Below are 26078 nucleotides of genomic sequence, written 5' to 3' on the forward strand. Positions count from 1 at the left end.
TGCGAAAAATTCATCGTTCCCAGTGAGATTCCTGGTAAGATTTCTTCTCCACTCTCTTTCTTCTCCCCGCTAGCATATATTTATCCATTGATAATGTCGGTTACTGTTTTCCTGCTGAATTTATCCTCCTGAATTTGTTGTGTTATTTTTCCAGTTGGTCAAGCCCATGTTTTCTCCATTGATAGTGTCAAAGTAATGATCTTTTTGCTTGGAACCTATGTTTTCTCTTGAAGAGAACTTGGTCTCAGATTGTTATTTGGGGTTTTTTCTGCATTTGGAACTGTAAATGATTTATCAAACCCAAAGTTTCCAATTATTTGGGGTTTTTTCCCAAGCTGAAACGTGGAATTGAAAAGCTGTGACTTTCGGTGACTGAGGTCGGTCTCTATTATATTGTTATTGAACTAACTAATTTCTCTAGGAATTGGTTTTTTTGTATAGCTTTATTTGAAATTTTAGGTTGTGTCCGTTGTTTTTAGAATGCTTTTATTGAGCTAAATTCTTTGGGTTCATATGAATTATGTGGATTATTCGAAGCTTTGCATTGTATGCTTTGAAGAAATTGACGATGTTTTCATTGTTACGATTACTCTTGTCTTAAAAATTGGATAAAATGATAAATTTAAGAGTTGCATTTAGAATGCTTTGTTTATGAGTTACATTTTAGAGTTGCATTTAGAATGCTTTGTCCAGCCTTGGAATTGTTTTTGTCTAGCAAAATTGCCAGTGTTTGATCTTGATATATACTTAGTTTATGCTCTAATTCTTGCTCTAACTTAATGGCATCTTGTTGTCACTGCTATAATGTCATATATATGTATGTTGAATAGCTGGAGTGATTACAATTTAAAAGTTAGTATATGTTCTGAATTTTTTCTTAGTCAATTAACAACACACATAAACACTATATAATTGTAACGGTTCAAATTCTGATTTTTTTGAGAAAATAATATTATCTTTTACCCAGCCATATGCATATATATTCTCACCAAGAGAGGTTTTACGTGGACAAACCCTATTAAACCTGCTCCTGGCTAACAAATTTATTGTTTTCCTATTGAAAAATAAGAGCAAACATTTTTTGAATCTCATACTGCTGAGAACACCAACCTATATGACTTAAGTTGAGGCGGAAGTGTAGTATACACTATTGGTACTACCTAAATCATACTATTAAGTGTCTGTGTACGCAGGGCAGTATACATAAAACCTAACTTATTGCTCGTGTAAACAACTTTGAAATGATTATAGACTTTTTATTGGACAATTCCAAGTTAGAAGAAATAGGGCATATTTTTTCTGGATAGAAATTGGGCATCAATGAACCTAGAGAGTTATATCACGAAGCCACTACAGTTCAAAAGTGACCCTGTAACATGCAATCTCTAAATAAGAGGATTCATCGCTGTGAGTGGTATCCTTGTTAGAGTATCTGTGGGCATGAAAAAAAGATGTTTTACTTGTACTCTCTAAATGTATATCCTTTGTATTTCTTAGACAACTTAATATAATTTGGTGGTGCTTAATCAGAATGGCTTTTGCTCATGATAGTATTGCTGGCCCGTCTGATTCAATTCGTCTGCTATCCCCCTACCTGTTATGTTGTTGAGACTGTTATGTCAAGTATATGTCAATATTTTGACTTGAAGAATTTTGTGTGTATATAATATAGCTAACATATATATGATTATGTTTAGAATGTCATGGCTATTATCTTTTGTAAATCTGAACATTGTACAATCTTTTGATGGCTAATGTTATACTTCTTTTTGTTATGTAGTATATGAGTTGCAAGTAATGTGCTAGTTTTCGAATATGTTAATTACTTTTGATAGTTTTTGTTATGTAGTAAAAACATTATCTTTGATAGTTAAGAGTTATCTCTTTCTTGTGTGTCGCAACTTATCGGTAGTGAATATTGGAAGTCTTTGATAGATGGTGCTACATAGACAAGTAGAGCAGTGTACTGGATCAACCACTGAAACTGTCTATAACTGGTACATAGAAAACATTGTGAAGGATATTTCTAGTGCTGGAATTGTGTTTACACCTATGCACAAATACTTCAAAAGCACGAGGCCAGTTGGGGGATATTTTACCGAGTCAGTCACTGATCTTGGAGAACTGCATGCATTTGTCCGCTATTGTTCATGGTGCAAGGGCCACAACTTTTCCTGGAATGTGCTAGTTGCAGAATGATTCCTTTAGCTAATGTAACAAAATCGAGAGGCATCGACCATAGCACCACTTCAACAAAACCAGGGAATCAGAAGTTGTCTATAAAAATCAGCATATCTCTTCCGCAAATATGATGTCAAAGATGTACTGTACTGTAAAAGGAGTATATGAGAAAGCAGTAGTTAGAACCTATTATGCACAAATACAATATGATTAAATTGCAAAAAGAAGACAATTAAAAGAAATGGAAGAAGAAAAAGATCCGGCAAACAGATCCAATCATTGTTAGTATAAAGCTAAAAGTTAAAGTAGTTGCTATTTGCTAATGTAATCTTTTATAAGTTGAAGCTACTATAACACCATTTTGTATATACTTCCAAACAAGGCTAAACAAAAATTTGTCCAATTGAATAGTAATATGAATGTATTGAGGTATCTTCTAATTCGATTATAAAAAAATACTCGTATTATCTTTCATAACTATAGAAAGGACTAATTGCTGCTATTAATGAGCATGGTTACACCAGGACCAGGGACTTCCTTAATCTGTCTCTGTTTCCTGGTGTAATGGAATTAGGAATTCTATGAGAGAGTGTCACAAAAGATGCAACTTCTACCACTCTAAATTTGTAGCATTTTCTTTGCAAGAAATTACACTTTGATCTAGTTGAGCTGTCCAATCCTTGTTGCTTCTGGTCTTGGTGAATTGTACAAATGAAAAGTGAAATTTTAGAAATGATTGCTTAACAAGGTTAGATACCTGATAATGATTCATTCTCGACTAACACATCTACAGAATTAAAAAAAAAGTCTCCAACTATTTGTATGATTGTAACTCTCCATAAATATGATTGTAAGAATTGATTATTATCCCCCAACCCCCCACCAAAAAATAAATAAATCACTTATTATTAATAAATCAAGAAACTAAAACTAAACACATGCAAAATAGATATAACTAACTTTGACCAGAATAAACCTTTCTTGTTCAATATAATGTGTTGATCAAGAAGTTAATTAAAGCTAAAAACAAACAAAACAAATCTAGCTAACTTTGTCCAGAATGTGCCTTCTTCTCTTAGTATATTGGGTTGATCAACCAAAAGTTGGTGAAGTGCACCCAGATCACCGGAACTGCAAATCAAGGAAACATAATAATTACAAAGCCATGGCTTAAAGAATGTTGTAAAAGTAATTCCCTTCTTTTAGGAAGTTAAATAAATTTATTTTAACAAACCAAGAATCAAGTGAACAAAAACTTATATCTTCATGTGGGAAAGGATAAATAACAGAATAAGCACAAAATAAGCTCTTTATATTTTATTGCATGGAATTAAGATTATGAACTTTCATTACACTGTATTTGTCATCTTGTTCAACCGAATAAATTCATGTGAACACTTTTATGGATTACACAGTCATCCAAGAAGATTTTAATGAATTTGCTAGCTACATTTTGTAATGTGGTTCTCGTTATAATAAAATAAAAACTGATAATCATAATTCCTCAAAATAAAGATACAGAGTTTGAATTTTAATTTACATTTGTATTCTTACTCAAGTATTATCTCATTTGTTACATAACAAAAACTCATTTTAATATATTTTTACATAAATTATGTAAAATTTAATATTAATTAAAACAATACATGATATATTTAAATATTCAAGTAATATATTATCAAAAAATAGACTTTTTATATAAATAATTTTTATTTAAATATTTAGAATTTCACTTATTAATAAAACAAATATAGAGCAAGGACAATTTGGTAAAATATACATTCCAGTAATCTTTTATTCCTTCAACCAAACACTGTAATCTTACATTCCTGCCAAACCAACCAAACATAGTAATGTAACATTCCCAGTAATCCTATTCCCTGGTAATCTTTTATTCCCACTAGTAATCTTACATTCTGTGAACCAAACGCACCCTAACAGTTAACCAGTCTGCCTCTCAGCCTCTGAGTATCAAAGCAGCCCACCATCCTTTACTTTTTCTCTCCAGCTTTCTTACTCCTTTCTTCACTATTTCTCCCTTTCTAAATCTTATGCAATTAGAGCCAAAACTGCCGTGTAGGCTCACTGAGTCAACTCCACTCCATTTCTCACTCGGATAATCCACCCCTGGTCCTTGTGAAGAGAGATAAAACGAAACGTAGCATTTCGTTACCTCTTCCCTAGATCCGAGGTGGTGAGACCAAGCGACGCCTTTTATCCGACTCGGGAATGGCTTCTTCGGAAGTCGATTCCCGCTTGAGCCAAGTGGTAGCTCCAGCCCTCGAGAAGATCATAAAGAACGCTTCATGGCGAAAGCACTCCAAACTCGCTCGCCAATGCAAATCTCTTCTGGAGAGCCTCACTTCTCCCTCGAATTCGCCTCTAACTCCGCCGGATTCGGAGTCCGATAGCTCAATCCCTAGCTCTCTCCACGACGGCGGCACAGTAGAGTACTCACTCACTGAATTGGAGTTCATTCTCAGCCCTCTTATCAACGCCTGCGCCACCACTTTCAACAAGATCGTCGACCCAGCCGTTGATTGCATTCAGAAGTTAATCGCTTATGGTTACCTACGTGGTGAAGCAGATTTTACCGGAGGTCCCGAGGCCTTGCTCTTATCCAAATTGATTGAATATGTATGTAAGTGTCACGATTTAGGCGACGACGCCATTGGATTACTGGTTTTGAAAACGCTTTTATCTGCCGTAACTTCCATCTCGCTCCGAATTCACGGTGACTGTTTGCTGCAAATTGTGAGAACTTGTTATGATATTTACCTAGGGAGTAAAAAATGTTGTAAATCAAACGACGGCCAGAGCTTCTTTGGTTCGAATGTTAGTGATTGTTTTTAGGAGAATGGAGGCTGATTCATCAGCGGTACCAATTCAGCCGATAGTATTGGCTGAGTTGATGGAACCAATCCAGAAATCCGATGCCGATGGATCTATGACTCAGTTTGTTCAGGGGTTTATAACTAAAATTATGCAGGACATAGATGGAGTGTTGAATCCAGTGGAATCTAGTAGGGTTTCTTTAAGTGGCCATGATGGTGCTTTTGAAACTACCACCGTTGAAACCACAAATCCGGCTGATTTGCTTGATTCTACCGATAAAGATATGTTGGATGCAAAATATTGGGAGATTAGTATGTATAAGACAGCACTAGAAGGGAGGAAAGGGGAGTTGACGGATGGTGAAGTAGAGAGAGATGATGATTTGGAGGCTCATATTGGGAATAAGTTGAGAAGGGATGCATTTTTGGTGTTTAGAGCACTTTGCAAGTTGTCGATGAAGACACCGCCTAAAGAGGCTTTGGCAGATCCCCAGTTGATGAGAGGGAAGATTGTGGCGCTTGAGTTGTTGAAGATTTTGTTAGAGAATGCTGGAACTATTTTTAGAACAAGTGAAAGGTATTGTTTTCCTTGCACATTTTTATCTCATTTATTTGATTAATATTATTTGCATTTTGGAATGTTTCTTATGGTTAGGGCTTATATTTGTCATTTGCTTTACTGTTATATCCATGGAATATATGATGTTTAACTCTTTTTTTTAAGAAATTGGAGGTTTCATTAAAAACTCCCTTCGTATTCGTTCACATACTAAGAAGTATGTTAACGAACATTGGAAGGAAGAAAAGAGTATCTCATAGTTTATTAATAATAACCCAATACAAAAGACAACACGGAAAATCCTCCTATGGTGATATACACCATTACAACAAACACCTTAAACTTATATATCCTCGTCCTAAGCCACAGTCGAATCACCTTAATTCTAATTACACCTCCAACAATTGGATTAAAAACAACGATGTTTAACTCTTGATATACCCCTTAATATTTTGATTACCGCATAGGCATTTAGGTATCTAGTCTTGTAGGATTGACCACAAACATTATAGCTTTTTATTAGATTTGGAAACATCTTAGAAGTCTTTTACTGATGAGGTGACATTAAACAAAATCTTGATTGTATAGATTTTCCCTAGATAGTTTAAACCCTCATTCCGTAATCTTGTGGTTGTGGACCCCACAGCATTTAGCAAATTGCTTTGGGTGTTTTACTGAGATGCCCATTGAGTAATTTAGTTGCATTAACCCCTGTTGTTTACTTTTGAAAACTATGGTTCATTTGCCTGTTGATTTCATTAACATTTCTTTTGCATTCATATTGCTGAACCACCTTTTCATCTATATTTGTCTGATATATATATATTAATTTTTGTGTTGGGATCACTTACATTAAATTTTTTTTTGAAAGATAGATTTCGTGCCTTAGCATGGAGGTTTATATATAACATATTTTAAAAATTGACATACCTTGTTAATGCTTATACACATTTCAGTTTTTTGTTTGGTCACAGTATACGTTCTGATATTTGTTCCTGAATTTGAACCTTTTTTTTCCTCGGTGTATATGCTTGTGGTTGTACAGGTTTATAGGTGCCATAAAGCAATACTTGTGTCTATCACTATTGTAGAACAGCGCTTCAACTCTTATGATAGTTTTCCAGCTTTCTTGCTTCATTTTCATCAGTCTGGTGACAAGGTTTCTAGCTGGCCTGAAAGCCGAGATTGGAGTATTTTGTCCTATGATTGTTCTTAGGGAGCGTTTGGATGGGAGAATGTGGGATTCCCATGGGAATGGAATCCACATTCCCCAGTTTGGTTGGCCCGGGAATCATATTCCAAGTAATGTAAGATTATCAATAGTGGATTTTTTGGGTATATTACCAGGAATGTCATTACCTCTCTTTGCTTAGGTATTATTGGATTACTGGCGTTTTGGACTAAAATACCCTTAAATTTTTTTCTTCAAAAATATCCTTCTTCTGTCATTAAATAATAAAAATTCTACGAAGGTTAAATTAAAAATTTATCCTTAAACTATTTTAGATTTACAAAAAAAATCTATAATTAAAATTTTATATGAAGTTCAGGGGTTAAAATAAAATTTTACCCTTTTATTAAATCTTTTTATATTTTTAATTTTGTAAAAAAAATTATATAAATTTTACAAATTTAATTTTTTTAAAGGAAATATATAAATATTTTTCAACTTGTTAAAAAACAAATATATAATAAGGACAATTTGGTCAAATATACATTCCAATAATCTTTTATTCCTTTAACCAAACACGGTAATCTTACATTCTTGTTAAGCCAACCAAACACAAAATACAATATTCCCAGTAATCTTATTCCCTGATAATCTTACATTCTCACTGATAATCTTACATTCCGTGAACCAAACGCACCCTTAGGGTCTTGGAAAATGTTTCTCAACCTAACTTTCAGCAAAAGATGATAGTTCTTCGTTTTCTTGACAAGCTTTGTTTTGATTCACAAACCTTGGTAGATATATTTATCAACTATGATTGTGATGTCAATTCATCAAACATATTTGAAAGGTATGATCCACACTCTTATTACAGAACCAAAATTAGCTTCTTTTTGGTGTAGTTTATAGTTTTGCATTTTTTTCATTATGATTCTTTCCAGAATGGTCAATGGACTTCTGAAAACAGCTCAAGGTGTTCCTCCTGGTGTAGCTACAACACTATATCCACCCCAGGAAGCAACCATGAAACTTGAATCTATGAAGTGCTTAGTTTCTATTTTAAAATCAATGGGAGTCTGGATGAACAAACATTTGTGCATTCCAGATCCTTATTCTGCAAAGAGATTTGAAGCTGCTGAGAGCAGTCCTGAACCTGGAAATGTTCCCATGGCAACTGTGAATGGGGATGAGCCTGCTGAAGGATCAGATTCTCATTCTGAAGCCTCTAATGAGGCTTCTGATGTTTTAACGATTGAGCAACGTTGAGCTTACAAGCTTGAACTTCAGGTGTGTACGTAATAATATCTGGAAAACTGATCTGACCTCGTCTAGTTTTTAGCTAATCATCATTTGTGAAATCTAATTTATAACTTATGACAGGAAGATATATCTCTTTTTAATCGGAAACCTAAGAAAGGAATTGAATTTCTGATTCAAGCAAATAAGGTTGGTGATTCCCCAGAGGAGATAGCTGCTTTTCTTAAGAATGCATCTGATCTGAACAAAACATTAATCGGTGATTATCCTGGAGAAAGGGAGGATTTGTCCTTGAAAGTAATGCATGCCTATGTCGACTCATTTGACTTTCAAGGCATGGAGTTTGATGAGGCAATCGAGCTTTTCTGCAAGGATTTAGATTGCCTGGTGAGGCACAAAAGATTGATCGAATCATGGAAAAGTTTGCTGAGCGTTACTGCAAATGTAACCCAAAGGCCTTCATCAGTGCTGATATGGCATATGTCCTTGCTTACTCTGTCATAATGCACAATACTGATGCTCATAACCCTATGGTTAAGTACAAGGTGCATATATGTTCTCTATATGATACCGTTGACATTTACTGCAAGAAAATTGATCCCCTTTTTCCTAAATTGAATTGTACAGATGTCAGCTGATGATTTGATAAGAAACAATTGTGGCATAGATGATGGAAAAGTTTACCAGAAGAATACTTAAGATCATTATTCGAAAAGATATCAAGAAATGAGATAAAAATGAAAGATGATTTGTCCTTTCAACAGAAGCAGTCTGTGAACTCTAATAGAATATTTGGTTTGGACAGTTTCTTGAATATTGTGGTAGGCAAGCGTGATGAAGACCAGCATATGGAGACCAGCGATGATCTTATCAGACACATGCAAGAACAATTTAAAGAGAAAGCACGCAAATCAGAGTAAGAACATCCCACTTTTAAGTTTTCATAGTGATGCTCTAGTATAAGAGAGATTCCTGTTATACTTTGTATTGCTGAAGTCGATTTTTTTATTTATTTGCCTTTATGATTCATTGGAATAAGTGAAATTGCAATAGGTATTGTCATTCAATTGTTGCCTTTAGATTTAGTAATTATTATATTCTATTTTTTTCCATAAAAAAAATATTCTATTTTTTTTTTTAAAAAAGAATCACTTTTACCTTGTACTTTTAATGGGATTTCTCGCCTTAGTTAGCAAAACATGTTTCCTGAAAAGTGTCATTTTTTGAAGAATTTTTTTTCCTTTTGATTATCCCTTGATTTCCATTCTTCTGGCAATGTGTAGGTCAGTTTATTATGCAGCCACAGATGTAGTGATTCTGAGATTCATGATTGAGGTATGTTGGGCTCCAATGTTGTCTGCCTTCAGCGTGCCTCTTGACCAAAGTGATGATGACGTAGTGATAGCATTATGTCTTGATGGCTTCCGCTGTGCAATCCATGTTACTGCTGTTATGTCCTTGAAGACCCATAGAGATGCATTTATGACTTCATTAGCTAAGTTTACTTCACTACATTCTCCTGCAGATATCAAACCAAAAAATATAGATGCAATCAAGGTTAGTATTTTGTTTCATTTGTACTGGATATGTTGTTAGTGACCTTATTTATATCTTCTGAGATTTTTTATTTTATGTTCAATTTGTGATTTTCCCTTGTACCTAACCCCTTTCAGATGATTGTATCTTGGCAAACTATGTAGTGCAGTATGTTCACGTCAGTGAGAACATATTATTTCATTTTAGCTGTTGCCGATATTCATTGTAACTTTGGTTTAGAGATGGTAATGAATGGTTGACATGCTCAACCTCACTCCAAGAGGAATGTCATTAGTTCAAATTTGCTGGTTTTTATCTGAATTTGGTTTCCCCCCATGTACCGGTTTCAAATAGAAACCTTTTGATAGCTGGCCTTAGGGAACGATTTAGTGAGATCCATTCATTTGATCTCAAGTAAAAATTCCATTTGCTTGAGGATCTAACATTGAAAGTTTCATTTGCATTGCTAACAGGCAATAATTACAATTGCAGATGAAGATGAAGATGGGAATTATTTACAAGAAGCTTGGGAGCATATTTTGACTTGGGTATCCCGGTTTGAGCACTTGCATCTCTTGGGAGAGGGTGCTCTTCCAGATGCTACATTTTTTGCCTTTCCACAGAATGAGTCAGAAAAATCTAAGCGAGCTAAGTCAACTACCCTTCCTGTTTTAAATAAAAAGGGACCGGGAAAAATTCAGTTTGCTGCTGCTGCTGCGATGAGGGCTAATATGATGGTGCTGGTATTGGAGGTAATTCACCTGGGGCAGTCGCATCTGAACAGATGGACAATTTAGTGTCTAACCTCAACATGTTAGAACAAATTGGAAGCTCTGAAGTGAATCGTATATTCACACGTAGTCAAAAATTGAATAGTGAGGCTATCATAGACTTTGTTAAGGCTCTGTGCAAGGTGTCGATGGAGGAGTTGCGATCTACATCTGATCCTCGGGTTTTCAGCCTTACGAAGATTGTTGAGACTTGAGATTGCGTAAGATTTGTTCCACTCTCTCTCTTGCTTTGACTTAACTTGGTGCCATGATACAGTTAAACCTCTATAAATGACTGTTCAATAAATAATTTTGGTTAATTAATCAAATCTTATAATCTGACTTAGGCTAGTGTATTAAGATAATACCTTTCTAAATGCATAAAATAATAAATTTATTATATTTTCTTTAGGTCCTGGCAATAATATATAAAAAAAATATATAAATATTATTAATATTTTTTCTTTTTGCAATGTGCAACTGCATTCAGTGCGTTTTTTATGTTGTAGAAAGCAGTTATTTAAGGTGACTGGTGCTTGAAATGACACTTTTCATCCCTCCACCCTCAAAAAATTATAAATTTATTATATCATCTTTAATTCCTGGCAAATATGAGGGGCAGACAGGGGAGTAAGGTGTTATCTCGGACTGTTTGGGTTCCGCCTCCTTTTGGTTTCTTAAAATTGAACGTGGATGGTGCTGTCACTGGTGATTGGTTGAATGGGGGCATTGGAGGCACTGTTAAAGATTCAGGGGTTTTTCTGTTGGGTTCTTTCTCAGAGGCAGTTGTACAGGGGCACCTACAGTTGCTGAACTGTTGGCAATTAGAAGGGGCTTGAACCTTTTTTTGAGTCTCAATGGGGTAGTAAAGGGAGGTTAATTGTTGAGTGTGATTGCCTAGTTGTGGTTAAGTGGATAAAGAACCTAGGTGGTTCTAATTCTGAGTGTCCGCTGTTGAATGAGATTATTGAGTTAATTAGGGATAAGGATGTGAAGATTATGCATATTTCCAGAGGGGCTAATTGGGAGGCTGATAAGTTGGCAAAACAGGGAATAGGCTGAGTGGGGCTGTCTGTAGGCAAGTTATGTTAGTTTCGGGGGGTTTTATAATGTTATGTTTCGTTGCAGTTAGGTGTTTTATGTTTGCTATGTTGTATTATTGGTTGGTCAATAAAATTTGACACTCTTTTCCTCCTTCCAATGCCATACGAAATATCCATATTTCGTAAGGTATGAAGGGTTTTTTTAATAAGGTCTCTCTTTCCTATCAAAAAAAAGTTCCTGGCAAATATTTAAATTAATAATTCCTAAAAAAATATAAAAAAGCATAAAATATTTCTTAATAATTTTTTTGCAATGTGCAACTGCACTCGGTGCATTTTTTTATGTAGCAAGTAGTTATTTAAGGTGACTGGTGTTGGAAATTCCTCTCCCCCCCCGGCCCCCCTTGAGATTATATGTATATGTTAAGTGCTAACTCTATCTATCTTTTCTCATTTATGAGTCATTCATGTTTTCTAGTAAAAGAAAATAATAATATACATGTATAAAGATAGAAAATATAGATTTTTTAAAATTTTCAGTTAAATATATAATTTACATTTTTTGATAATTCAATAACATCTTTAAAATAGTTGTTTTCTAGTCCCAACAATATTATTTTATAGGGATCCTACTGTATTTGTTTATATTTCTTGACTGAAAATTCCCACTCTGCTGACAGGCACTATAACATGAACCGGATCAGGCTTGTATGGTCAAACATCTGGCATGTGCTCTCGGATTTCTTTGTGACCATTGGCTGTTCTGAAAAGCTCTCAATTTCGATTTTTGCGATGGACTCTTTACGGAAACTATCAATGAAATTTTTGGAGCGAGAAGAGTTGGCTAATTACAATTTCCAGAATGAATTTATGAAACCTTTTGTTATTGTTATGCTCAAGAGTAGTGCTGTTGAAATCCGAGAATTAATCATTAGATGTGTCTCACAGATGGTATTATCTCGTGTCAATAATGTCAAATCAGGGTGGAAGAGCATGTTCATGGTATTGAATTCTTAATAGCTATCATATAGGTCCTAATTTTTTGAAACCTTAATCTGTATCATTTTATGACTGAACTGGTAAATTCTTTTCAGGTCTTTGCTACTGTAGCTTATGACAACCACAAAAACATTGTACTGCTAGCCTTTGAAATAATGGAAAAGATTATTCGAGACTATTTCCCATACATAACTGAAACGGAAACAACCACCTTCACTGATTGTGTGAACTGCCTGGTTGCTTTCACCAATAGTTACAACAAAATTAGCCTCAATGCAATTGCTTTTATACGTTTCTGTGCTATGAAACTTGCAGAAGGCGATCTTGGCTCTTCATCAAAGAAAAAGGATAAGGAATGTGGGAAGATTTCTCCTTCTTCACCTCATAACGGAAAAGATGGAAAACAAGAGAATTGAGAGCTCATAGATAAGGAGGATCAACTCTATTTATGGTTCCCCTTGTTGGCTGGTAAGGAATAATGAAGTACTTGTTTTAATTTACACATCCAAATTTGCTTGAGATTTTGTAGTTACTTTTATCTTCAAACTTTAGAAATTCATTTTATTCTGACCTTAACTCACATCGCATTTTGCTTTGCAGGTTTATCAGAACTTAGTTTTGACCCTAGGCCTGAAATTAGGAAGAGTGCTTTAGAATTGCTGTTTGAAACTTTGCGCAACCATGGTCACCTCTTCTCATTGCCTTTGTGGGAAAGAGTATTTGAATCTGTCCTTTTTTCTGATATTTGACTATGTGCGTCATGGTATTGATCCAGCGGGTGGTGACACATGAGGAGGTGATCGTTAACGACATGGATGAACTTGATCAAGATGCATGGCTCTACGAGACGTGTATATTGGCTCTCCAATTAGTTGTAGATCTTTTTGTGAATTTTTATAATACTGTCAATCCACTTTTGAGGAAGGTTCCCTCTTTACTTGCAAGTTTTATCAAGCGTCCCCACCAAAGCCTAGCTAGTATTGGAACTGCTGCATTTGTACGTTTGATGAGCATTGCTGGAAATCTTTTTTAAGAGGAGAAGTGGCTGGAAGTAGGTTCATTAAAAGAAGCAGCTAATGCAACACTCCCTGATTTTTCTTACATTGTTAGTGGGGATAGCATGGCTGGTAGCAATGGACATGCTTTGAATGGCCAAAGTATCGAGGCTTCTGCGGATTTGGACACATCCCAGGGTGATTCCGAAAGCCTGAGAACACAGCGCCTTTATGCTGCTTTATCAGATGCAAAATGCCGGGCTGCTGTTCAGTTGAGACTTCTCATCCTAATATTGAAAAAACATTAAAAACTTCTTATATCATAAAACACGTTAAGAGATTTGAACTTTTATAAGGGTTGATAACCGACGCAGTTGTTTTAATCGAATCACATTATGAGATTTATGTAGCAAAGACTTGTTTGTTGAGACCGTTTTTGAAATCTCAAATTTCTAGAATAAACAAGTGCCAACTATCACTGTTTTATTTTCATTTCCTTTTTCTTTTGTATTTATACTTGCACAAATGTCTAAATGAATAATCGGTTTTGTTTTGAAGTTTGACATGGGCGAAATTTTAATTTTGGGTCTGATTTTGCTGTTCTTATTGTTTTGACAGGCGGTAATGGAGATTTACATATATCGAACTCGCCTTTCAGCTAAGAGCACCTTAGTCCTGTATGAGTCCATGCATGACGTGGCTTCCCATGCTCACAGGATCAACATTGATACTCTGCTACGATCCAAGCTTCAAGATCTTGGTCCCATGACCCAAATACAAGATCCTCTACTGATGCGTCTTGAGAATGAGTCGTATCAATTTTTCCTTACACTTGTGCAGAATCTGATAATAGATAGGCCCCTAATGTTTCAGGAGGCTGAAGTGGAGTCCCATCTTGTTGATCTTTGTCAGGAAGTATTGTTGTTCTATATAGAAACTGCAGGCTCTGGACAGACTTCTGAAACATCTCCCAACGAGCAAAGCCAATGGTTGATTCCTTCAGTTTCTGGGAAACGAAGAGAATTGGCTTCCAGTGCACCTCTTATAGTGGCAACTATCCAGGCTATTTGTTGTTTGGGTGATACTTTTTTCGAGAACTTGGCTCAATTCTTCCCTCTTCTTTCGGGCCTGATAAGTTGTGAGCATGGTTCAAATGAGGTCCAGACAGCTCTTAGTGACATACTTAGCTCCTTGGTTGGTCCCGTTTTACTGCGATCGTGTGGATCTTGGCTGTGTGATATAGTTGCTTTCTTTTACCTCTTACTTAATTCTCAGTTTCCATTCTCACTTTTGGTTTACAATAATTGTTACCGGAAATATAGTTTCAGTGCATGAAGAGCTCTTCTGAATTCATAGATTTCAGTTGGGAATGTTCTGTTGTATGATAGATATTATTATTAATTTTCCCTTTAAATGAGTTTCAGAACAGTTATTTTTCTGTACGAAATTTTCTTATTAGACACGTGAGGTTGAAACTTATTTTGTCTTGTTGCCTAAATGATTCTACCTGAATGAGAGTAAAAACTCGAACATGATGGACTAAAAGTCTAAAACCATGGTTTAAACTCGAACATGATGGACTAAAACCATGGTTTCTGTCAAACCCATAGCTTGAACAAAAGAAAACAAGGGGTTGACTTAATGGAGGAAAGCATCTGGCTCCCATGATTTCCACTTCATCAAATGAGATTGGAAATGTGCTCAAGTCTCGGATAAGAAGTCGAGAATGTTGTGCTCAAGGCAAAGCTGCGGCGGCCGCGATATAAAAAAAAAAACAAACACAAGCACAAGGGTAGTTGAAAACGAAATGAGCCGGCCCCATTTCGGTTTTATCATTTCAGCTGGCATCCACAAGACAAGACTTGATCAACACAACGTTTAAAAAGGATTTCATCATTATCTGGAGTCTCCATTACTACCCTCCTCTCGATCTCGTTCACAACGTTGAAAATGATGGAAATTATCCTTTCTCAAAGGGTTGTTTAGTCTTTTACTCAGGTTATTGCCCCCATAAAATTATTACAAGACGACAAATTACTAAATTCCTTTAAAAGGGCCATAACTTTCAGGTTTCAGCTTTCTCATATAACCACCACCCAGTTCTAGCACAAGTACCTTTCATTTACGACTTTCCCTTTCTTAGGATCAATGCTAAGTTCTTGCAAAACTTGTTGGATCCCTCTGTCTAAGGGAGCTAAAACGTTTTTTAATGTCAACCGGTGCAAGAGAAGATCAAAGCGTCGCAAGTTGTCGTCGAGTTTCGATTTGGAAACATCGTCTTTCGCCGCCTTGGAGATATCAGGTCAGTTTAAGCAAGTCTTCAAAGTGATCGACTCAAATGGGGATGGAAAGATATCTCCATTGGAGCTCAGCGAAGTGCTTCTGTGCCTCGGACATGAAAAATCCACAGCCTCCAAAGCTGCCCAAGGAATGGTCAAAGAAATGGATTTCGACGGTGATGGTTACATCGATTTGGACGAGTTCATGCATGCAGTCGTCAATGACACCAGCGACGGAGCGATTAACGGCGGGGAAGATTATCTAATGGATGCTTTTCTCATCTTCGATAGTGATAAAAATGGGTTAATCTCGGCCAAAGAGTTGCGTAACGTTTTGAATGGCCTTGGGTTCAACAAGTGTAGCCTTCAACAGTGTACGCGCATGATTAGACGTGTTGATAAGGGCGGTGATGGATTTGTGGACTTCAAAGAATTTCGATCAATGATGAAGGCAGCAGAGCGTACAAGTTAAAAAGATCATGGATGATGGTCAAAGCTTTGAATATTCTCCGGCTACTAAAATTTCTGTGTATTCTGCGTCTGTACGTACAAGAACCGTTCTATCTTTTGAAGGTGAGTCTGAAAATCTAAGGAGTTGACCCTTGAGCTCTTTGTAAATTATTAGCCATATCCGCTTACTGTATTTGTTGACATAAAATTTCAAGTTTAAAAATGGTGGATAAATAATTTTATTAGCTCAAGTTTTCTAAATTTTATTAGTATATTCTCATACATTTTTTAATGTTTTATTAAATGTTTAAACCCTAAAATTCTTATTTCACGTTCCTAAATTAATCAAGTCCGTCAATAATTACTCAGTGAACCGGGTTTTCTGTATTATAGTTACTTTATAACCGCAAGAAATAGGAAATAATGTAGGATTTTATCTTAAGAGGATATGAATTTTTAAAATTTTATGATTAGAGGAATTTATAACACTTTAAGTGATAAAAGTATGTTATTAATAGAAAGTACAATATATATATATATATATATATATATATATATATATATATAATAGGTTAATTTAAAATTATTAAAGACGACTTATTGCTCTCAGTTCCTACCTGCTCTCCCTTAGTCCATTCATGGTCAATAAATGTATTCTTCTCACTAAGAAAAAGCCTAAAGTGTGACAATCTACATGATTTAATTTTTTTGACGTGACAATTTGCTTTATCTCACTATATTACGTGGGAAATCTTTTTTCAAAATATATTTTTTATATTTTTAAAATGATTTTTACACGTATAATTTTTTTTTCTTTTGGTAAATCTAGAACGAATATAAGATAATAGACTTTCAATTAGCATATTCATGTATACACAATACTTGACAATAAAATATGCGAATTGTCACTCAAATTATTGCATCAACTTCATTGATTTAAATTTCGGTTCATTGTAATCTATAAAAAATATAAGATTAAAAATGTTTAACCGTCTAGTAGCCTTTGATTTAAGGATGGATAGGTATCTAAGTAGTCTAGGCAATGTGTCAAATAAATATGAAGGCTAAAAATAAAGAGTGAAGGTTAAATTGAGAGAGAGAAAATGTTGAGAGATAAATTTATTATTATACTTTTTATTTATAAGTAAATTATTTATTTTCATTCGCCAACTTCGCTTTTCTGGCTTGTAAACAAAGATGGAAACTAAGATGAATCCTTAGAGATCAAATAAGAATACTAATAAAATGAAGTATTAGAGTTTAACTGTTATGACATCAAGTTAAAATTTACAAATTATGGGTCAAATTCTAATGAATTGATCTTGAATCTAAAAAAGATAAAGACAACTTATTTGTTCGAAGAATGGTGAACTAAAGAAATAATTATAAAATAATATTTGTTTAGAGTTCCTTTTAATCACTGACAACATACACTTTATATATATAATTATTCATATTTGAAATTTTTAAAAAGAATAACATTTATTCGACCATTAAAGTAGTTTAATGAGCTCTAGTCGATGAAAATAAATGAAAGAAATATATAATGATGTTTGCCAGTGAGCGAGATTGATCCATACTTAGCCAACAAACTAAACAAAGAAATTATTCAATGTGATCTTTGAAGTCCAAACTTTAGATCAATGGGGTCATAAAGTATGATATACCATTTCTTTTATTTTAAACTTTAAATATGCTTTTAAGAATTTAATGATAAAACAAAACTTATAACGGTTTCTTAACAAGATTTATTAGCTTAACTCATTAAGTGGTCTCGGTGGTTAAAGGGAATATTAATTTTTTAGAGGTTTTGTGTTCAAGCAGCCACGTCTACGTATGTATGTATATATATTATTAATTATTAATTTTTTTAAATAGATATTATCTTATAATCACCATGGTCTATTGAAAAAAAGGATTATTAGCTCAAAAGATTTCCATTGAGGCATTTACCCAAATGGTCTTTAACAAAGCCTAATTGGGCTTGAAGTAGTAAGACGAGAGATCTCGGGTAAATCCACTAACTTACGGGCTTAAAATTTTATATCAAACTAACTAGGCTTGCATCTACAAGTCTAAATGACAATTTCACCCCAACCATCAAGTTCAATAGCCAAGTCCAATGATTCCTAGATTTATATAAATAAATAAATATTTATAATTTGAACCCATCAATTTCCCATCTATCAAGCCTCCTCCGATCTAAACCAAGAATATTATTATACAACCTTCCCCGACATCAATCACCACTCCCACACACGTGGGAAAACATATATATAATATATGCATTTGGTAAATTATGTATGTATGTTGTTCCTATATTAATCGAATTAAACTTCAAAATAGTATGTTGTGTATGTTCCTATATTAAGACTCCGATTGAGAAGAAGATATTTCCAACATTGCAATTATATTTGATTGAAATGCTGCAAATGAATCAATTACCCATAACCTAATTATTCTGATTCTCTCTCTCTTTTTTTAAAGAAAAAAACTTAAACAGTTATACATGATTATTACTTTTTTCAAAATTAAATTTAATTAGAATTATTGTGAATTAGGATAAATATTTAAAAAGAATATGATTTTGATTAATCCAAATATTTTCTTTTGAAAAATAAAAAAGAATCTTTGTCAAATTTCAACATTATGCCATCAACGTGTAGAGAAAAGAACCCCGTTGACATTAACACTGTACCATTTGCAATATTATTAATTTAAAATTAGTGAATAATGAATCCAAAAGAATCGCTATCATATCACATGGCAACCCTTCAGTTTGGTCGGCTGTTTAATCAGTCCCTAAAAATAAAAATAAAAAAATCCCACAGTGCTCCATTAATTAGCAATAAACCGAAAGCTTGGAGCTTTCAGATTCCGTGGAAGACAGAGAAAATGGGTTCAACGACCTCAACAAATTAACCCTAATATATAAAAAAAAAAATATAAGCTTCTTTAAGGGATTGAGAACATGCAAACACAAATGCAAGCCATAAGTTGCCCTTCACATGGAATTTGGCCCACTCTCTTGATGTATTAGCTTTATCTTAATTATTTAATTTGGACAAAGATAAGGGGTTTGATTAAAATAATGTTTAAAGCAGTAATATTAAAGTATTAGTGTTTGTGTTTGGGCCAAATGGTCCACCAATTTCCTGTTGTTTCATTTATTGTTTCTAGGAAGACTTTCATTTCAAGACTTCACCTCTTTTCTTCACAAGATTCCATCATTATTTTATGTTAAAGGATTTTGTGTCCCGCACAATTACGACTGTATATTGAGATTCACCAAATAGATTTTTATTTTTAAGTGTATTTGTTTTCGGTTTCATAATTATTAGTAAAATTTAATACTTATTCATATTTGTTTATTTAAAATATTGTATACACATATCTAATATTTAATGTTTATGAATATTAAACAACTAAAAATTAGACAAATATATTAGTCAAATATTATAAAAAATAGACCTAAGATCGAACTAATTAGACCTTTAATTCTTATTTCAACTGGTTAGACCAATTGAAATGTGATTTGGTATTAAATTAACATCAACCTATTAGGTGGTGTCAATGGTGAAAAGAAACATTGTTGTTCTTAAAGGATTCAGATATCAGGCAGTTACATCTGCAGGATGTATACACGTAATCAATAAATTAAAAAATTATAAATAATAAACAAACAAACTGTAAAAAACATATGTTTTTTAAATATAAAATAAATGAAAATAAATATTAATAATTCTATTATAAATAAATAAAAACCATTTGATTTACTAAACGAGCTTCAGACAAATTTGCTCAGAAACATAAATAAATTGAACATGTTTTATTTGGGGTAGTAGTGAGGTTGAGTTTTATAAATTGAAATTTAGGATGTTACATAATAAATCATTGAAAGTGCTGCTAACAAGTGAATAAAACAAACACTGAAAAGGGGAAATAGATGAGAATACATAAAGTATGGGGATAATTGAAAAAAGTGTGGAAGCCCAACTTTTACATCTCTTGGGCTTCCTTCACAGTTGACAGTACACGTGGCATAAAAAACATATTTGTAAAGTTTCAAAGGTCCGGATATTTTTCCCGATTAGTCAAAAACAAATCAGATGAATCATTCTCACTGTAGAAAACTAGAAATGTCGTATGCAGATCAACAAGTATAGTTTTTAATAAATACCGATGAACCCAAAAACAAACAATTAACTGATGTCGATGAAGATAATGAAATTAATATGCATTTTTTGCGGAATTATCAAAAATTTCAAACTTAAATTAGTACCTAAACACAAGACTCCCACCTAAAAGATTTTAGGTTTGATTTTTCCAGATTACTTTTTTATCATCTTTTAGTGGATTCGCGTAACATTGTTAGAAATGATAATAGATCAATTAAAATATAATGTAAAAAATTTAAAAAAATATTTTAATATTGTTATTAATTTTTTAATGATAGATAATTAAAATAAAAATATAACATTAATTTTAATATTATAAAATTAATATTTGATAAACAAACTAAATAATGATTATTGTGGATTTAAGGTGATTAAAAAAGCAAAATAAGGGAGCCCCCGGCCCCAATATAAAGATGAAGGTGAAGAATGTAGACAATGACAGTGGGGGGAGTGCCACGCCCAGGCCAAGAGGAAATAGAGGCAGAGAGATCATTCATTCATTCCTAGAAACGTGAGTCCCCCTTACGACACGCCCTTACTCTTCTGAGTTCTGACCCGTTTTTGTGGCTCCCACTCCAATTTCCCATGACCCACATGCACCATCAAACCCTCTATTCTTTCAATATTATATCTCATTAAATTAAACTCAATATCTCAATTTAATTACCGGGAAACGAATGCGACAAAAGATTAGTGCTTAGACCAATCTCCTCCCATGTTTCTTTTGACCTAATCTTATTAGATTGCAGTCACGGTCACTGTTGTGGTTGTGAATGTTTTAATTGTAATTATGTGATTTGTTTTTTTAAAATTAATTATATTTTTTATATTATGAATGTGATTTATGATATCGTGATGATTTTAAAAAATTATTATGATATAATCGTTATATTATATTCTGATCACAATTTAATACTATGTTTGTTAGTTCAGATCACTCCTCTCAGAACCATGCAAAGCAAAACCCACACTTGGTATCGCTTACCTTCTTTCAGTTTTCAACCAGAAATAATACTATATCCTCTCAGTTTTCAAACACATTGTGGCTAGGGATAGCAAAAAAAAAAAAAATCGAACTCGTCAGGAAAAATAGAATTAAACAAGTTAGGTTCGGATATGATAAATCGGGACGGGGACGAATTCGGTAATCCCCGCACCGATTACCCGACCTGATAAATATTAAAAATAATTATTATATATATATATAATATTAATAAATTTAATTTAAATTAAAAAATATATATAAAAGAGATTAGGATTTAAGAGAACACATATTGTCCTACTAGTCACTTTCCCTGTGACTATTCTCAAGACGGGGTCACAACTGTTTGATGACGCTGGTGGTGTCGTTGACGTGACTTGGAAGTGGGAACTTTTGAAGAATGATTTTGTTTATGAAAGTTGAAACATTATATTATTAGTCGTTGTCATTATATTTGTCTATTAGAATTGTTTTGTTTTTATATTTTGGATGCATTTAGTGGTGTTTGGCATTTCAATTAAGTTTAAATCCGATAATGATATTATTTTTTAAATAACTCGTGTCATCGTGTAAAATTTAAACGGTAACGGGTATCCCCACAGTGAAAAATAACCATATAAGGTAAACAATTATTTAAAAGGGTAATTTTCACCGCGGTACGGAAATACCTCTTTCCTTGCGGTTTTTCCCGATTACCCAATGGAAATCCCCGTTTAAATCCCTTCGGTTTTTTAAGCGGAAATGGATATGTGATTTTAAACGGGAACGGGGACCAATCCCCGAACCGAAACCACCCGGTTGCCATCCCTAATTGTGGCCTTCTCCAATTATTAAAATACACAGTCCAGTAGTAAAGAAGCATTGCAGCCGTTTTCAATCCTATATAAACATGCATCCAAAGATTATTTATGTAACCAGCTTTTAAACTCTTAGTTTAGGCTTGGGGACGATGAAAATAATCCCATGAAAGAGACCTTACAAACAATCCCTACTTTTTTTCCCTTTTGCTTTATATTGAATCCTAGTATAAAAGGGTGACAAATGGGAATAGATATGTCATCTTCATGAAACTTGTTTCATGTGATAGAAAGTAGGTTACTTTTGGTCCACCTGAAGATAAAATTTTCAGAATTTGTAGCAGTTAAAAGAGAGTGAAACGAAGGGAAGAAGGTATAGAGAGAGTAAATGTGGAACAGTATGATCAAAGAGTGCAGGCTTTTAAATCTGGAGACATTTAGGAGAAAGAGAAAAAAAGGGGGAAGAACGTGGGGGTGTTGTTGGGTCCATGGTGGGGACTGTTAAGTAGAGAGACAAACGAGAAAGAGAGAGAGAGAGGGAGCAAAAAATGGGAGGTCCTACACACCGCCCATGCACATGTTTTCTTACCACAAAGTAAAAGTAAAGACTAAAGAAGGGTTAAACTGTAAAAATTGTTAACTATTTTAAAATTTAATTTTATGACATTAATTTTTTAGAAAAATTATTACTATAAAATTAAATTTTAAATCTTAAAGTAATATAATTATTTTCATTTATTTATATTGAATTAAACTTACTATTAAGATTGAGTTTTTATATTTAAATTAAAAAAATCAAGTTAATTGAATTGACTTTTTAAAATTATTTAATTTTTAAAATAATATGAATAATTATTTTAATTTTTAATTAAAATTTTATAATTTTAAGTATTCAAAAATTAATTAATAATTGATATAAATATCCTTAGAATTCCTGAATTTAAACCATATAATGTCCATTAAAAGTTTTAAAACAATTATCTAATAGATTAAATTATATAATTATTAAGTTATTTGAATTTTTATTGGATTGGAATATTAAATTAATAAATTATAAAACCTAATTTATTATACTAAATATTTTATTGATTTCCTTTGAAAGAAGGTTGTGTGTATAAATACTCTCTAGAATTTTAATTTAATTTAATTTGAATTGATTTAAATTTTAGAATAACTGGACTAAAAACGTTAAATAAAAATTGGATGCTAAGTTAAAGAAATTTTTAACTTGATTCCAGTATATACTCACCCTACTATTGTCGTTGATGGAATGCCTTGACCTAACCCTAACCCAACAACAACAGTATTAGCTACAAAGCACAAAACAATTGCACTTACCCAAACCCATAAACCACCTCTCTTTCATTTTATTTACCTCTACTCCAACACTGTTGATCTCATTTCCTCCCAAACACTTAACCAACAACTTAGATCTTCATACAAGAGAAGCCACAAGTATCTAACAAAAAAATATCTCAAACTCACATGAAGCGTGCAGAAAAGAGGCATGGCTTGATTCAGCTGTTTCACCTGAAGATTTGCTGCCAGATGCTTCAAACCTCTTCTCTTCCCCTTTTTTGTTGAAACCAGCAGTTACACAATCAGTCAAAGATACCCCCCAAAATCAAGAACCCTATTATCGTTTCTTTCGTCTTTCTCTATTAGAAATCTGATCGCTTGGCTCTTTGTTGCATGTGCTTTCTACTTGTTTAATTAGGTTTGAACTTTGAAGGGAAGAAAACCAATGGACCCAGTAACAGCTCATGGCCGCCCGCTTCCTTCTTTCCTCACAAGAGATCTTCATCTAAACCCGCAACATCAATTTCAACATCACCACCACCACCAACAACAAAGCTCCGAGGACGAACAAAACGGTGGCCAGAAACGAGATCGAGAAGAAACAGCCACCACTATGGGCGGAGGAGGCACTTCCGGTACCGACACAAGTGAAGGCAAGGAACTATCTATTGTCCCCGGTGCTGAAGGTGAAATCACGAGGAGACCACGAGGCAGACCCTCTGGTTCCAAGAACAAGCCTAAGCCACCGATCATCATAACTCGAGATAGTGCCAATGCTCTCCGATCCCACGTTATGGAAATCGCCGACGACTGTGATATTATGGAGAGTGTTTCGACTTTCGCTAGGCGAAGACAAAGAGGGGTTAGTATTTTGAGTGGGAGCGGGACTGTCACGAATGTGACCTTGCGGCAACCTGGTGCTCCTGGTGCAGTCGTGAGTTTACACGGAAGATTCGAAATTTTATCACTTTCTGGTTCGTTTTTACCTCCTCCGGCACCGCCGGCTGCTTCAGGGTTGACCATATATTTAGCCGGTGGCCAAGGCCAGGTGGTTGGAGGAACCGTGGTGGGTCCACTTGTCGCTTCAGGTCCAGTGGTGATTATGGCGGCTTCTTTTGGTAATGCTGCGTATGAAAGGCTTCCATTGGAAGAAGAGGAGCTACCGACGGCGCCGGTTCCTGGAAGTGGGCCCTTAGGCTCACCAGGAAGCATGGCTAGTGAACAACAGCAGCCGCCGCCGCCGCCGCAGCAGCAACTATTGCAAGATCCGAACGGTTCTTTCGGCCAAGAATTGCCACCAAATCTTCTGAACTCAGTCCAATTACCAGCTGAGGCCTACTGGGCCACAGGTCGTCCCTCTTATTAACAAAACAGAAAAGTTTCCTTCTTTTTCTTTTTTCCCCTCGTGTCACTTCTCTTGGTTGTTTGACCTTTTGGTCACCTTCATTCTTCTTCTTTGATAAGATGGTATTTTTAATATGCTGATCATCATGGGATTCATCTGGGTTTAATTTGAAGAAGGGTGTACAAATTTCATGAATTTCTCTTTGGTGGGTTTTTTAGTAGTATTTTATAAGTCTAGCTTCTTTTCTTTCAATTGTCACTCATTACTGTAGCTTAACGAAGAAGAAGCACCAAAAGATGGCAGTCATTTCTCTCTCCATTTCTTTTTCAAGTTGCCTGAGAATTATTCTTCCGACAAATAAAAAGGGAAAAAAAGCAACCTTTTTGTTAGGGTTCCTTTTTTTCAGCGTGATAATTTTAAAGATCAAATCCTTAAAAAATGCTAGTACTATTTATTTAATCTCTTTTTCTCCTCTAAAAAAGATGGTATGGGATTCACAGTGATGGATGGGTTCATGACTTCTTTAAAATAATAATAAAAATGTATATTTTTATTGGTTTGCAGTTGAACGAAATAGTAATATTTATTTTTCTTGTTTGCTTAGCAGTTACCTTCTTCCACCCTTAACACAAACTAAACTTCTACTGTATTTTCATTATAATTTGATGTATGGATAAATATGAACATAAACTAGTATATATATATATATATTGCATGAATTAATATATGTGTATATTGTTTATCTAATTTAGTGGCAGTTTGAAGGTTGGTCGGGGGGAAGATGGCAAGCCATGACTTGAGGAAAGCAAGGTGATTGGGTTAGGGTTTGCTGCCTTTTTCACTAAGATTTTCTTTTCCTTTTTTATAACTTGCAAGGGTTCATCATAGAATCAAAGACAACGTTGGTTACTGGGTTACAAGTCCGCAACTCTTTAAGAAAATGAAAAAGGAAACTTATTTTCAAGGCAACAACAACAATTAGGACAAACTGATCTCAAGCGTTAAAGTTCTCTCTCTCTCTCTCTCTCTCTCCCCCCCCCCTTGTCTGAAGAAAAAACTGTCATTCACTGCCATACATTTACAAGTAAAAGAGTTTGTGTATGAACCAGTAAGGGAAGAAGGTAAGTTCAAGTTTCTACAAATATTATATAATAAGTTTGTGATGGATGTATGCGTTTTTCTTTCTTAAATTAAGTTTTAAAATATCTATACATATTTATTTAGTATTATAAGGTTTGTTTCAGTCTTCTTCTCCACTGATTTTCAACACATATTATAAGATTTAGTTTTAATATAGATATTTTGCGTTGGAATGAGTGTTTTTAAGTAAAATATTTTAGGAATAATTAGTGATGTTGAGTATTTAGACTGAATAATTACATTATGCCTCAAATCATACTAAA

At 34.1% G+C, this 26078-nt stretch overlaps 2 protein-coding genes and 1 pseudogene across 2 annotated transcripts; all 3 read left to right on the plus strand.

The window, feature by feature from the left end:
• The first annotated feature begins 4178 nt into the window (after positions 1-4178).
• Positions 4179-14823, plus strand: LOC120153471 (annotated as a pseudogene).
• A 634-nt stretch (positions 14824-15457) lies between these two features.
• LOC120153470 (probable calcium-binding protein CML23) lies at positions 15458-16262 on the plus strand. The gene has a single exon (XM_039165419.1). The coding sequence runs from the start codon at positions 15494-15496 to the stop codon at positions 16094-16096; it is 603 nt and encodes a 200-aa protein (XP_039021350.1). The 5' UTR covers positions 15458-15493; the 3' UTR covers positions 16097-16262.
• A 7324-nt stretch (positions 16263-23586) lies between these two features.
• Positions 23587-25043, plus strand: LOC120153553 (AT-hook motif nuclear-localized protein 22-like). The gene has a single exon (XM_039165479.1). It carries the CDS (start codon positions 23776-23778, stop codon positions 24694-24696), a length of 921 nt encoding a protein of 306 aa, XP_039021410.1. The 5' UTR covers positions 23587-23775; the 3' UTR covers positions 24697-25043.
• The last annotated feature ends 1035 nt before the right edge of the window (positions 25044-26078 follow it).

This window comes from Hibiscus syriacus, unplaced genomic scaffold (assembly GCF_006381635.1).
Source record: "Hibiscus syriacus cultivar Baekdansim isolate YM2019G1 unplaced genomic scaffold, ASM638163v2 tig00111100_pilon, whole genome shotgun sequence".
Taxonomy (NCBI): domain Eukaryota; kingdom Viridiplantae; phylum Streptophyta; class Magnoliopsida; order Malvales; family Malvaceae; genus Hibiscus; species Hibiscus syriacus.